The sequence below is a fragment of the Crocodylus siamensis genome, chromosome 2 (genome assembly GCF_052110815.1).
Source record: "Crocodylus siamensis isolate JL-2025a chromosome 2, ASM5211081v1, whole genome shotgun sequence".
Taxonomy (NCBI): Eukaryota; Metazoa; Chordata; order Crocodylia; family Crocodylidae; genus Crocodylus; species Crocodylus siamensis.
The window spans coordinates 198,617,203-198,633,063 of record NC_143396.1 but is presented as its reverse complement, the minus strand read 5'-3'; the positions used below and the strand labels follow the sequence as shown (position 1 = coordinate 198,633,063).

Here is a 15,861-nt window from a genome sequence, read left to right as displayed (position 1 = left end):
TTCTGCAATTCCATTTCAATAAAGTTCTGTTTGTGTTTGTTTGAACAGTACCTTTTAGTTTTTGTTCAGAAATATTTATACTGTAGTTGTGTTGTAGTAATGGAAGAGGAAGTAACAAAGCCATTATCGCAATTAAAGGTCACTTGTACATATTGTAATGGATCGCTCATTCGCAAGATCTGTGTTAGGGGTCAGTGCTACAGCATGAAATGGATTGCCCTTGTTCATCCTGTAAATAAATGGATCAAATTATCTTGTATTTTCCGGGTAAAAAAGAGGTTGCAATACTCCCAGTTAGTTAATTTTAGAAGATACACATTATGAATGAGTTGACTAGGTTAAAAGATAGATTTTTGGTATGCATATTGTTAGTAAGGTTAGAAATATCGTGTATCAAAATGTAATGCGTTTTCCATGAAAACTTGTAGCATTTAATGTTTCATTGTTGATAGTTAATAACTTTGAGAAACTGAAAATGCTCCTTTTTTTTGTTTATATAATATTCATTAAAGTCAAGTTCTATCAGCCAGTCAGCTAATAAGACCTATTACTTTTTGAGTAACAGTGCCAAAAAAATAGAAGTTTGATAAAATTCTAAATTCAAATATATAATCAAACTAAATCATAGACAAAAAATATGCATGTGATAAACCCATTGCCAACATTGATATATAAAGGAGATATTTTGTGCCTTTGGTTATAACCAAAGGTTAGCTATGATTTTTTTTTCTTGTTGGGCTCAAAATCAAAGGGAATAGGGTGACTACTGATAAGAAAATTTAGGGTAATATTTCAATATCAACTAAAGAAGTTAGGAACCAAGGGCCACATTTAAAACAGAACTAAAGTGAACTTTAGATGGGTAGATTCAAAACTGTGATCCCCAAAACCTCTGATCAGCAGCCAGGTAATCCTGAAGGCTTCTGAATTAACTAGGCACCTCCCTTTTTGACCTGAATGTTTCTTAAGCTTTCTAAGTGATTATGTTACTAAGAGTAATATAAAGGTAATGTATGGGCATGCAGGGAGAAAATCAGGAAAGCCAAGGCACAATTTGAGATGCAACTGGCAAAGGATGATAAAAGGCAATAAAAAGGGATTTTCCAAGTGTGTCAGAAGTAAAAGGAAGGCCAAAGAAAATGTTAGGATCTGTACTGAATGATGAAGGCAGTACAGTTACGGATGATACCTTATTATGAGTGCAGTTGGCAGCAAAGATAGGGAAAGAGACAAACAGCCTAAAGTAGTAGATAACTTGCTAATAATCACTTTGAGAAGCTAGATGCTTTCAAATCAGGAAGCCCAAATATTATGCACCTTGGAGTACTGAAGGAATTGGTCACGGTGATTTCAGAGCCATTGGCTATCATCTTTAAGAGTGTATGGAGGTCAGTGAGGTCCTAAATGACTGGAAGAGGGCGACTATAGTGCCTATCTTTAGGAAAGGCAAGACAGAGGATCTGGGGAATTATGGGTCAGTCAAGCTGACCTCAATACTCAGAAGGAACAAGGAGCAGGTCCTCAAGGAATCCATTTCAGAGCACTTGTAGGAAAACAAAATAATTAGAAACAGTCAGTATGGATTCACCAAGAGTAAGTCAGGCATGACCCACCAGATTTCCTTCTAGAAGATGACAGGTTCCTTGGATGGCAAGGATATGATATACCTTGAATTTTTGCAAGGCTTTTGACACCATTTCCCATAACATTTTCATTAATAAGTTAAGGGAATACAGATTAGATGAAAGTACTGTAAGGTGGATACATAACTGATTGGCTCATCGTGTTCAATAAGTATTTATGAATGGTGCAGTGTCTAGTTGGGAGGGGGTGAGATTACCCAGGGACCTGTCCTGGAGGATGGGATTGAGTGCACACTAAACAAATTTGTGGATGACACCAACTTTGGTAGTGTTTCAGGCACTCTGGAGGGTAGGGCTAGAATCCATAACTACCTGGATAAGTTGAAGAAATGGTCCACAGTAATTCAGATGAAATTCAATAAAGATAAGTGCAAAGTCCTGGATAGATACAATCACTGCATGCACATATACAGATTGGGGAACAATTGGCTAGGCTGCAGTAGTGCAAGGAAGGACCTGGGGGTTGGAATGGACCAATATGAGCTAACAGTGTGCTTGTGTTGTGAGAAAAAAAGCAAAAGACAACATCATGTAGGGATGTTTTTGCAGGAATTATCATTTGCAAATCAAAGGAAGTGATTCTTCTGCTGTATTCAGCACTGGTGAGTCATCACCTGGAGTACTATGGCCATTTTTTGGGCCCCACAGTTCAAGAAAGATGTGGATAGATTCAGTCCAGTGAAGACAAAAGTGATTAGAGGCCTAGAAAACATTATTTATGAGGAAAGGTTGAAAAAAAACCTAGGATTATTTAGTCTCAAATCCCCCCTCAGTCTTCTCTTCTTCAAAGGCAATTATAGAGAGGAAGGAGATAAGCTTTTCTATGTGGCTGTACGGGACAGGACTAGAAGCAATAGCCTCAAACTGCAGCAGAGAAAACTCAGGTTGGAGATTAGGAAGAACTTTATCACTGTGAAATTGGAAAAGGGTAGTTAGCTGTGTTAGTTTGAAGCCAGGCAGAAGGCAAGGACAGGATATCACCTCTAAGGTGATCACCAGGGTATCACTGGTTCAGAGAGGTATAAGCTTTCACAGGCAACAGCTTACTTAAGAACTACTGTACTATGAGGGTAGTTAAGCACTGAAACTGACTACATAGAATCTCCATCTCTGGACATTTTTGAGAGCAGATTACTTGGATACTTAACAGAGATTGTTTCATCAGGAATGATCCTTTCTTGAAGTAGATGATCTCCTGAAATGAAGTTCCTTGCATCCTTCCATTTTTGTGATCCAGTCATCCTAGACCTCTGTATTTGTCTCCTATGCATGCATACTTTTAGAAGCTAAATTCCTGGCTAAGTTTGGATCCAAAAACTAGGCAGTACAAAGACCAGATCCAGTTGGTATTCTCATAGCATGTCTAATGAGCATTAAATTCAGCATGAGACACAATAGCCACTTTAATCAAAAGCACTGCTAATGGTAGTGAAGATAACTGTGTTGTATGTAATAATTCTATTAGGGTGAAAGCACTTCCTCAGGTGTTCAGGGAACCTAGGTTTGAATCCCCATCAGCTAAATGGGATTAAGGTGCTGTAAGGATCCACATGTTTCACTTGTCAGAAGAGCATCTTCACCACTAGTTATAACCAAAGCTACATGGAGCATCTTTCCCACTTCTGGGCAGCAAAGAATGCAAGAGTCATGGAGCCAGAAAAAGAATAAGAAAAAGTGAAAATGACTTTGTAACATAGTAGCTAAAACATTCATCTGGAATGGAGAAACTCTGGCTTTTGATAACTGATCCCTTGACATTTTAGTCATTTAAAATTCATGGGGTTAAAAAAAACCCTAGATTTAGAACCCAGTTTCCCTCCCTCCTCACTTAACAGCCATGACAGCTAGACTGCAATCAGGCTTCTTACATGTGCTTGCCTTATTAATCATGACCTCATGAATCTTGGAAAAATGCCACTCGATTTATCAGTCACACAGGGTGTGTCTACATGTGCATTAGATCCGGGTGCAGTTTACTCCTCAGTAAACTACACACAAGTAAATGCTCTCAAGCAGGCATCTGCACGTGCAGGGAAGTGAGAGCAGATTCGCTGGTAATGGTACCAACTTGCACCTGCTCCCTGGGGCCCTGCAATGGGTCCCTGCTGCCACCAGAGGGAGCTCTAGGCTCCTACTGAGTGCCAGCCTGAGGAATGGCAAGGAGCACTGGGCCAAGAGACAGCTATCTTTTGGCCAAGGCTGAAACATTACACCCTGCCCGGGGGGGCTGTCTGCTGCCAAGATGGGGACAATGTCCCCCTGGCCTGGCAACAGGGAGCTCCTGGCCGTGGCTCCCCAGTCAGGGGCAGGGAGCTTAGCAAGAGCTGCAGAGGAGGGGCAGGTCCCAGCTCCCTACCCCAGTCTGTCCATGGGGTTGCTAGCAGCAAGCCCCAAATTCCTCACCCCTGCAGCTCCTTACAAGCCCTGTGCCTTGATCACCCAGGGCTTGGGGCTGGGACTCTGACTGGGACACTGACCCTTGATCACATGGGGCAGATGTTAGGGAGCTTGCTCCCCACTCACGGAGCTGAGTGAGGAACAAGGGGGTGTTCCCCACCCAGCTCTCCACTTACGGGACTGGGCAGGGAACAGGCTTCCCAGCCTAAGCTGGGCTAGATGTGAACCCTACAGGTTCACATAAGGATCTCCCAGCACCTGCCTCACAGCCACAGAGCTGGAGCTGGGAAATAAGGATCTCCCACTACCTCACTCCCCGATCTCAATGTCAAAACAGGGACTAGGAGGTAACACTCTCCCAGCCCCTGCTTCCTAATCACAATCTCAGAGTGGGGGCCTTGGAGCTCCCTGCTGCTGGGACAGGGGGACATAGTCCCCGCCTGGGCTCTAATAGTGGAGCCTGCCCTGGCAGCAGGTAGCTTCCAGAGTCAGGGAGCAATCTCCCTTCCCCTGGTGGCCAGCTGACTGTGGGCAGATTTGCCCCCAGTTGGTTGTCTACACAAGTGCTACTGCACAGTTAGTAATTGCAAGTAAATTTGCTACTACATTTGCAAGTAGCAAATTTACTCACAATTAATGAGGTTTACTGCATTGTAAGTACGTGCACATGTAGGTGCACATATTTGTAGATGCAGTTAATTATGCTACTGCACAGTAAATCATGTAGATGCCCTCACAAAATTCTTTACAAGGTAAAAGTAAAACATAACACTGGTTTGGGTTAGAATGGCTGAAATTCAAAGCTCCATAGCACCTTAACTGGCTAGTGCTTCATAGTTTGACTCCAAGAGAGGAGTTATAGCTACTGAATTATGCCTCCTGTCTTGAGAAACTCTTTTGAAGTAGTAAGTAAATACAGGTAAAGAAAAATGGTTTTCTCAAGCCACTTACATTAAATGGTGATGGCATCCCACTCTGGATGAACCCCAGAACTTAAGAAGCTTGGAAAAAATGGAAAACAGTATTGCCTTCAGAAAGAATCCTAATATACATTGTGCCTAAATTACATATGTGCACCACCATAACTTCATTTTTTTGTTCTACTTTGCCCTGTGATATAATAGAATTGACTTGCATGGTTACCTGCTGGACAGAGAAGAGGGAAGAAGAGTTCTTCTGTGTTTTAGACAAGCAGCCTACCGCTAAGGGCACTAGACAAGGGAGCAGCCAAGAGAGCCAAAATTGGGGCCCAGGAAAACAAATCAAGGGGCCTACTGAAATGCATATGACCCTGGATGGGAAGAGGCCCCGAGTTCTAGCTTGGACCTTTGTTCCCAATGTCATACAGACTTCCCTACCACTCTCCATCAATTTTATCCAGTGTATATTAAATGTAAGGTACAGTGTGGCTCAGCTTCAAAAGGAGGGCTTGAGTCTGGATAACGTCTTCCCTGTGGCATGATAGAGCACTTTGCTGGGAAGCAAGAGATGTAGGCCTAGAACCTGAGTGTCCCATTCCCTGGGCAAGTCCCTTGCTCAAAAGTGCAGGAGGGTCCCATTCCTTGAGTGTCTAACCCCCACTAGCTATGGGTTTTTGCTGTCTTACAGTTTGGGGACTTACCCAGCCTTTTGCAGGTACATGACTGAGCATATGTCACTGCATACCGGCCCCACTTAGTATGCTCAGTAACCACATGGACACTTGTGTGTGCCCAGATCTCAGTTGCATGCTGTATATAAGTTCATGTGTGCCATTTAGTCTTGTAACGTTAAATAGGAGTTAGGCGTTAGGGTCTTAGACACAAGTTATTCTGTTAGTCTAAAAGGGCACCTATGCATATGCAGCAAGGCTGATCTGATGCACTGTAATAACAGCGCCTAAAAGGAGACTTGATTAATCGAGTCTGCTGGAGCATGGTAATAACTGTGCTTCAGCAGACTCCAGCGTCATGTGTATCAGCATCCCCGCATTGAAAAATGGCGGCCGGAGCGCTTTCACTAAAAGTTGTTCGACAGGCTTTAGTTAAAATGCCCCTGCCACCATTTTTCAGCATGGGTAGGCTGTAGCATGTGATGCTCCAGATGTTTTAATTAGAGCAGCTCTTGGAGCCTCTCTAATTAAAGCACCTCCCCACACACACTCCTGAAGCAAGTGTATAAATGCTCAAAGATGTCAAAGCACACTAAAAAATCAGGAAAATTATCAGCTGTTTTTCCTTCGTCAGTTACTGAAATTCAGTCACTACTGAGACAAAATTTGATAACTGTGGCTAAGTACAGACATACCAAAAGCCCGAGCCTAATACATTTAATCTTTGCAAGTTAGTTTAACCTGCATAGATTGAACCGAGAAACAGGTGACTTGACATTCACTTTTGATTCCACAAGTGCAGCCACATGTCTGTAGTGACTCAGGCTAGAAGCCAGGGGGTACTAAAGCAAGCCCTCCCTTCCCTTCCCCAGTGGCCAGAAGGCTAGAGGGAGATGGCTGAGTGGGGTGGCTAGGCCCCAGCAAGCTAAGTACAACTGAGGAGGGTTTTAAACCTCCACCCTGGCTTGCAGGATCTGCCCGGCTTTTCGCTGCCCTGCTCGCCACTGCAGCAGCTGGGGCAGGGGGAGCCTTGTGTCAGGGCTGCCAGTCATCTTATGTAGAGTTTAGAGCATGGGTGTGTACAGGACGGTCTGGACAGGAATGCTGCCTCAGGCCTGGCTAAATATGAATCCTACAGGTCCCTCCCAGCCCCACTCCTCTAGGATTCCATGACCTGATCCAGAGAGGAAACCCCTACACTGCTTCTCCAAGAACGGAACATTTCAGGCCCCCATTCTATTGCAGAAAGAAAAGGGAGAAAGGTCCAGGGCCTGTTTCCACGCTGGGAAAGTCACCTTAACACTGGAATGCACGAGCAGCTGCATAAAGCAAAGGGGCACACATTCACAACCCACCCCCCCATGAAGTGAAGCAGGGCCCAATGCTCCACAGCCCCTGCTTTCTGCCTTCGCTTCCCCATGGGCATCCCACAGCCATGAGCAAGGACCAATGTCCTTCCACTCAGGCTCTCTCCCCACAAACTGTGTATTTTAAGGGCTGAAGGGAGCTGCCTGACCTTCACCCTGGACATGCAGGAAGGAGGTGGAGACTCGTTGCTGCCGAGTTGCTGTTCTTTGAGTGTGCCTGGCATGGGGGGGAGGGTGAATGCCTGATTTCTGTGATGTAACAATGGGGAGAACACAGGGCATTCAAAATAAGGCACCAGACCCGGGGGCACCTGCTGAGTGGCTTCTTCCGCCAGGGCCATGCCTGGGCCAAGGCCTGGCACTGGGCGTGTCCCCAGGGGGGAGGAAGGCAGTTGCACTGATCATGAGATAAGTGGGGATCCTCCTCTCCCAACCCCCACTGCCAGCTCCACCCAAGTTGCTCTCACCCACCTTGGGAGAGCCATGGCTGTCACTGGGGATGTTGCCAGTGCTTGTCCACATAGTTGCTGGGTACTGCAGCTGCCTAATCGCAGCCTCCTTTTTCAGACCACCTGGCCTGGGCAGCCCAGCAGAGGGGCTCAGTGTGGGCAGGAGCAGGTGCGGCAGGTCCCCTGGGAGGAGCCAGCTGGCTCCTGCAGCACCTGGGCCAGCCTGCACCAGGCCATCCAGCAGCTCTAGCACTGCTCTGGGGCTGCCCCACCCAGGGCTGCTCCCTACTTACAATGCCTGGGCCCTGTGCAGCTGCTCTAGGCACTATGCCTGGGTGCACTGCTTGGCTGGGGCAGCCCTGCAGCAGAGTTGCTGGGCAGCCAGGTGCAGGCTGGCTCAGGTGCCATGTGGGCCAGCTGGCTCCTCCTGGGGGATATAGAAAACAGAAAATTAGGGTTGGAAGGGACCTCAGGAGGTCAGTCCAATGCCCTGCTCAAAGCAGGAACATTCCCAACTAGATCATCCCAGCCAAAGCTTTATTTAACTGGGTCTTGAAAACTTCCAAGGATGGAGTTTCCACCATCTTTCCTGGGTAACCTGTTCCAGGGCTTTACTACCATCCTAGTGAGGAAATTCTTCCTAATATCTAACCTAAACTTTCCTTGCTGTTTTACTACCCTCCTAGTGAAAAAAGTTCTTCCTAATATCTAACCTAAACTTCCCTTGCTGCAACTTGAGAGTATTACTCCTTGTTCTGTCATCTGCCACGACGGAGAATAATGTAGCTCCATCCTCTTTTGAACCCCTCTTCAGGTAGTTAAATCCACACTCAGCATAGGCAATGCTTGGGGGGCAGGGGGCACGGAGGGGCATGTGGCCTCCCCCCCCTGAGATTGGCTGACAGCACCGCCAGCTTCTCTGGGCAGTCGTTGCTCTCCACCCCCACCCCCGTGCTGCTGCTACCAGCCTTCTGCGAGCGCTCACAGCTTGCTGCCAGCTTCTGCAAACCCTTGCTGATCACCACCGCCGCTGGCTTCTGCAGGCGCTCACTACTTGTAAGCCCCTCTACCCGCCCCCACTGCTGACGCCATCTTCTGCAGGCGGTCGCTGCTTGCCGCCCACAACTTGTGCCCCCGCCCCAGTCTCAGGAAGCACCAGTCATCCATGCTGCTTAGTGTTCTCTTCTCTAGACTAAACAAGCCCAGTTCCCTCAGGCTCTCCTTGTAAGTCGTGTATCTCAGTTTCTGAACCATTTTTCTTGCCCTCTGTTGGACTCTTTCCAATTTGTCCATATCCTTTCTGTAGTGGAGGGCCCAAAACTGAACACAGTACTCCAGATGTGGCCTTGCCAGTGCTGAATAGAGGGGAATAATCACTTCCCTTGAATTACTGGCAACACGTCTACCAATGCAGTCCAGTATGCTCTTAGCCTTCTTGGCAACAAGGGCACACTGCTGGCTCGTATTCAGTTTATTGCCCACTGTAACTTCCTGGCCCTTTTCTGCAGAGCTGCTCCCCAGCCAGTCAGCCCCCAGCCTGTTCTGGTGTATGGGATTGTTCTGTCCTAAGTGCAGGACTTTGCACTACTCCTTGTTGATCCTCATGAGATTCCTTTTGGCCCAATCCTCCAATTTGTCTAGGTCACTCTGAATCTTACCCCTACACTCCAGCATATCTACTGCTCCCCCCAGCTTGGTGTCATCTGCAGACTTGCTGAGGGTGCACTTTATGCCATCATCCAGTCGTTGATGAAGGCACTGAACAAAACTGGCCCCAGAACCAACCCCTGGATCACTCCACTTGATACTGGGTGCCAGTTAGACATCAAGCCATTGATTACTACTGTCTGAGCCCAATGCTCCAGCCAGTTTTCTATCCCCCTTACCATCCATTCATCCAATCCATACTTCCTTAGCTTGCCTGCTAGAATGTTGTGGGAAACCGTATCAAAAGACTTGCTAAAATCAAGGTACAGTACATCCACCCATCTCCCTGTATCCATAGAGCCAGTTACCTCATCATAGAAGGCAATCAGGTTGGTCAGGCATGACTTGCCCCTGGTGAATTCATACTGATTGTTGCTGATCACCCTTTTTTCCTCCAAGTGCTTAGAAATTCATTCCTTGAGGATCGGCTCCATGATTTTTCCAGGGACTGAGGGGAGGTTGACTGCTCTGTAGTTCCTTGGATCCTTCTTTTTCTGTTTCTTAAATATAGGCATTATGTTTGCCCTTTTCCAGTCATCTGGGACCTCTCCTGATCTCCATGAGTTTTTAAAGATGATGGCCAGTAGCTCTGCAATCACATCAGCCAACTCCTTCAGCATCGGGTGCATACCATCCTGCCCCAAGTACTTGTACATATCCAGCTTTTCTAAATAGTCCCTAACCTGTTCTTTCACCACTAAGGGCTGTTCTCCTCCTCCTCAAACTCTGCTGCTAGGTGCAGTAGTTTAGGAGCTGACCTTGCCTGTAAAGACTGCGGTAAAAAAGGCATTGAGCATTTCAGCCTTTTCTGCATCCTGTTTCAGGAGGTTGCTTCCCCCGTTCAGTAAGGGACCCACACTTTCCCTGATCCACCTTTTGCTACTAACATACTTGTAGAAACCCTTCGTGTTACCATTCGCATCCCTTGCTAGCTACAACTCCAGTTGCGCTTTGGCCTTTCTGACTTCATCCTTGCATGCCCAAACAATGCTCTTATATTCTTCCCTAGTTATTTATCCAAGTTTGCACTTATAATCTTCCTTTTTTTTTTTTACTTAGTTTTCTGAAGAGTTCCCTGCTAAGCGAAGCTGGTCTTCTGCCATATTTGCTAGTCTTCTTGTGTATCGGGATGGTTTGTTCCTGCACTCTCAGTAAGATTTCTTTGAAGTACAGCCAGCTCTCCTGGACTCTTCTCTTCCTCAGACTGGCTTCCCAGAGGATCCTGTCCATGAGTTCCCTGAGTGAGTCAGAGTCTACTTTTCTGAGGTCCAGGGTACTTACTCTGCTGCTCTCCAACCTTCCTTTCCTTGGGATCCTGAATTCAGTCATCTCATGCTCACTGCTGCCCAAGTTGCCATCCACTACACATTCCCCACCAATTTATCCCTGTTTGTGAGCAGCAGGTCAATAAGAGCATATTCGCTAGTTGGCTGCTCCAGCACTTGCACCAGGAAGGTGTCCCCAACACTCTCCACAAACTTCCTGGATTGCCTGCACACTGTTGTATTGCCCTTCCAGCATATGTCAGGGTGATTGAAGTCCCCCATGAGAACCAGGACCTGTGATTGGGAAGCTTCCTCTAGCTATTTGAAGAAAGCCTCATCTACCACTTCCTCCTGGTCTGGTGATCTATGGCAGACATCCACCACAACATCACCCTGGTTGCTCTCCCCTCTGACTCTAACCCAGAGACTCTCAACAGGCCAATGTCTAGCTTCATACTGGAGCTCTGAGCAATCATATGGCTCTTTTACATAAAATGCAGCTCCTCCCTCTCTTCTCCCCTGCCTGTTCTTCTCTTCTCCCCTGCCTGTCCTTCCTGAACAGTTTGTACCCATCCATGACCAAGGTCCAGTCAAGCGAGCTATTCCACCAAGTCTCTGTTATTCCAGTCACGTCATAGCTCCATGTCTGTGCACGCACTTCCAGTTCTTCCTGCTTCCCTCCCAAGCTCCCTTCATTTGTGTACAGGCCCCTGAGGTAATGAGTTGATTGCCTTGATTTCTCAGGAAGTACGAGAGCACCTCCCTGTTTCCGCCTCCTGCTTGCTCTTCCTCCAGGTCTCCCACTTCTCCACTTACCTCAGGGCTTTGGTCTCCATCTCAGGACCTGCCGCTGCTGCAGCTCCCAGCTGTGCAAGCCCTGTTGCTTCTTATGCAGCTGGCCCAGCTGCCAGGCTGCCCAGACCAGGTTGTCTGAAAGATAAGGCTGTGATCAGGCAGCTGCAGCACCCAGGATCACTGTGGGCAAGCACTGGCAACTTCCCCAGTAGCAGCTGAAGCTCTCCAGAGGTGGGTGAGAGCGACTTGGGTGGAGTCAGCAGCAGGGGTTGGGAGAGGGGGATCCCCGCTTGTCTCCTGATCAGTGCCACTGCCTTCCACTCCCCTGGGGCCACCTGCCCGGTGTCCTCATGGGAGGGGAACATAGCCCTGGCAGGTGGAGAAGCTGCTCAGCAGGTGCCCCGGGTCCAAATTGCCCACGTCTGAATACCCCATGTTATTCCGATCATTGTCACAGAGCAGGGCAGGGCCTGGATCCCTTCAAGGACATCTCTACCCCTGCTCACCTTCCCTCTACTTCTGCCCGTTACAACTCTGGCCCAGCCCCTCTCTCCCCCACTTCGCCTCAGGCCTGGGGCCAGCATCTAGTCATGCCTCCCTCCCTCCCCCTCCACCACTCATCCCACCCCCATCCCCTTCTCAGTCAGCTGGAGCAATGATAGTGCTCTAGCTAGGGAGGAGAGGGGTGGGGGCCAATCCTGCTCCCCCTAGCCCAGCCCAGGCTGTGAAACATCCTGGGATGCCGGGGGAATATGAGTTAACTTAAACCAGGAAGGGATCTGGGACAGAAGTTCCTTAAACTGAGCTGACCTAAATCAGTTAAGTCTGATATTATATTCAACCAGGTTTATCTTAAACCAGTTTCAGCCATTTTGAAAGCAGTTTATGTGTACTGAATTTCTGTTCTGTTACAGGTGTAAACCAGTTTCTGATCACTTAAACTGGTTCATGTGTAACTTTTGTCCCTAGTCTGAGTAACAGAACACAACAGCAGAGCAATAATAGTTTAAGTTAGATAGTGAAGAATATGTAATCAAACTGAAACTTGAGCCACAGTTTAGCTAGCTAAAATTTAATTACCCAAATTAGAGTTTGACCATCTAGAGATGACTATCTTTCTTCTTGTGAAAAAGTTTAGTCCTTGAAAGTCCATGAGTGATTAGAAGACCTCAGTTTTACATTTAATTTAAATTTCATCTCTCCTAGCACAGTGCTCCTTAACACTGTTGGTGTTTTATTTCACTGACTTAGAAGGAAAATTGTCCCTACTGAATTGTCAACATCACTTCCTTTGGGAACACATCAATGTTTCTTAGAGATCTCCTATAAAGGGTAGTCTTTTAAGCTTGTGAGACTTAGAATCACAACAAATAAAAAAAGCAGCAGCAGCAGCAGCTAACAATATGACTGCAGTACAGAAAATAAAAGATATTGAGTACTATTTTTAAAATAAAAATGTTTTACTAACACAATGTAGAAATATTATGTCCTACCTACCAAAAAGTAAGGTTCAGTATAAAAATGAATTGCCTTCTGGGATTTGGGCAAAAAGTTATTGCCTAGGTTTTGTATATAAGCAGCTGATCCATCCTTAAGCAAAATGGTTGAAGACTCCAGCGGCTAGGGAATAAGTAAACCTATAAACTTCAAGTCTGGCTTACTACTGTTTGTTTCTGACCCATTTCATACCTGGGGGGGGAAGGGAAGGAGGGTGCCTAATTTTGGTTAGCTATATGTGTTTTAATGGCAATTTATAAATATCACTGGTTAAGTGATTTGAAGTTTAATATTAACTAAAGATCTATCAATAGGATTTGTTATGCTTTGCTTGGCACCCAGTCCTTAAATAGGCAACCAAAAATTACACACTGCTTTTACTAGAAACTGCATGACCAGTGTGACCAGTATACCCTTGGTATATCTGTCTAAATCTTAGGTAATATTAGCCTAAAATTCAATGCTGTCAGAGTAACCACAAACCCATCTGCTTGAGGACAGCACATTGAGTGAGGAACTCTAGAACATGTAAGTAATACTTCATAGCTGTAAGCCAAAATTTTTAGCAATTACTAGTGGTTTTGATTTACCTGACCTAAGACACCTATAAATAGTTGGACTTGCAGGTGTTTTTAGGTCAACATGTGGCTAAGCACATGAGAAAAGGTTTGGGTTATGTAATAAACCTTAACTTTGGCACTCCTTTACCATGAATTCTTTAAAGTTGCACAGTTGTTTGCCTGGTGGGGGGAGGAATGAGTATATAGGGCTATCATTACTTAAAATAGGGTTTAAAACTGTTTTTGAATTTTCAATTCTGGTATTACACGGGCATTCTAGACAATTGTGTATACTCATTTTTATCTTGTTAGCCTAGAGAGGTACACAGTTGTTTTTTCTGAATTTTCACTGCTTATCAGGGTGTGGACACTGAAATTTTCCCCAAGGTAGAGAAAAAGGATGTGCACCTTTGACTTCCTAAATAAAAAGGCAACTTAAAGATTTAGTCACAGTTGTGCTATAATGCAGCCATGCCTATGTAAGATCCCCTGGGAGTATACAATCAACATCTTCAGCTACCCTAAATATATTTCCAAGCCAATACTTGAGACAGATTTTTTTTTTTGGGGGGTGGTATCTTGTATTGGACCAACGTTATTGTTGGTAGAAATCACTACAACACTCCAATCCTATTACTAGGCAGCACTTCTGACCTTTTGGTGTGATGCTGGGTAGGGCTCTTACACTGCTCCAGTCCTTTTCAGCTGGCCCTCTGCCACTACAGGCTATGTAATATGAGTTATACAAGCTTCTGCTAGGTTGTAACCTGAGAGTCAACCTATCCCAGTATTTATTAGCATTAGGATGACTTTGTGTTAAGACAAATTGATATAATTGTTTCTTAATGCTTTATATTACTGTTAGAATAAGGAATTAATAAGAGAATTAAATGTTTAAATTTAGATGTCCTTTTCAGCAGAGCCACAGATAGCCACAGGCTGTTTCTGCTTTGTCTACATCATTGTCTAAACTAAAAATAACATTCCCATAGTGTTATTGGCACAGTTGTTTTAGCTACTCCTTTAATTCTTTTTAAAAATGGAAAGAAAGGCAGGCAACATAAATATTAAATGTGTGCAGCGATTTTTAGTAAGTAACTAAGAACAGATTCCTGATACTGTGAAGAGCTGGTTAGTTAATGGAATTCACATTTTGCTCAAGTAAAGGGGCATTAGTCAATGTAAATAGTCTTTTAATACATTTTGCTTAAATTGTATTTTTGTTTAATCACTTTAATTTTTATGTATCATTAAAATATGTATCTATTTTTAAAATGTATACGATGTGAACTCTAATATCCATAAAACATGTAAAGAATTCAGTCAAGTTAAATGACATTAAATTTAAACTTGATCTGTTTGTTTTTGTGTCCTGATTAAGCTGTGCTTTATAAATTCGTTTTATATTTTAATAGCATATTATGAATGGGATAATCATTCATTTTCACTAATGACTAGTATGTATTTCTCATATTGCTCATTAAATGAATGAAAGGTCATTTGATATATCATTCTTTTAATAAAACCTTTTTTGTTAAGAAGATAATTAATATTACCACATTAACAAATCAATAAAATCCTTTGGAAAAAGAAAAATTGTCATTTTTGCAAGATCCGTAGGAAAAAGAAGCAGCATGGTCTTCTGCATTCTACATGGCTCATGGCAATAAGAGAAACCTTTCTTGAGAACTTATGGGGCAATCAGTTATACAGGCTGCAAAGAGAGCATAGTTCTCAGTTGGCCAGCTGGTCTTGGGCCTATATATTCCCCTTGCCAGACATGAAAATAGCATTCTAACTGTGAAGGGGCCAACAGGAACAGATTAAAGGTACTGCATTGACCCAATTTTATAGTAAGTATGAGTGCAGAAGTGTACTCTGTGGTTGAAAGGATATTTTTTAAATATATGAGTTATATAAAGAATTTAGTTGTAGCAGATGCGTTGGCATCTTTCCATTTTACTGGTCATGTGCTTTAAAAGGTATTGTCATTCTAATTATCTTTAACAGTGATTCTCAACCAAGGTGTCATGTCACCTGATCTGTTGTGGTGTTTCTGAGTTCTTTGCAACAGAATAATTGCTCTATTATTTTTAATAGTAGTCAAAAAATGAGTGAAAATTAAGTGCTGACATTTTCCAAGGGGTACCTTTAATCTAACAAGGTGTGCTTTGAGTCTAAAAGACTGAAAACCACAGACCTATAACAATAATCATCATCGTTGTTGTTCTTTACATTTATATATTGCCTTATATAGAATGTGACTTCTTGTTTTTGTACACTCAAATGTCAATGCCTATTTGCACCCTGAATTTATCGATGCACGTTGTTCTGCATGTTGGAACCTGAAGTTGTGTGTGTTCATGTCGGGGCATATGTGTCTGAAAAACTGATCTTAAGTATTTGTCTAATTCTGTTGTTTTTAATTTTTGTGTTTTGAAATAGTGTGTATGCTCATAAAAGACCATTATTAATGGAAGGGAGGATAATGCAAGACATAATAGAAAGTGAAATGTTTTAATTTGTGCTTTGCTAGACCAGTAATTCCTAAACAGGGTGCCATGGTTTCCTGGGGTGCCTTGAAATCATG

General features: G+C 44.4%; 1 protein-coding gene across 3 annotated transcripts in view; it reads left to right on the top strand.

The window, feature by feature from the left end:
• ELP4 (elongator acetyltransferase complex subunit 4) overlaps window positions 1–15,861 on the top strand; it is a 259,081-nt gene that overhangs the window by 125,515 nt on the left and 117,705 nt on the right. The window contains exon 10 of one of the 3 annotated variants that reach the window (XM_090032797.1): window positions 10,214–15,064. The exons of the other annotated variants lie outside the window; for them this stretch is intronic. Within the exon in view, the coding sequence (XP_089888923.1) occupies window positions 10,214–10,309 (96 nt within the window). The 3' untranslated portion in view covers window positions 10,310–15,064. Of the gene's footprint in view, window positions 1–10,213; window positions 15,065–15,861 lie in introns of those variants that run through there. 3 annotated transcript variants of the gene reach the window in all.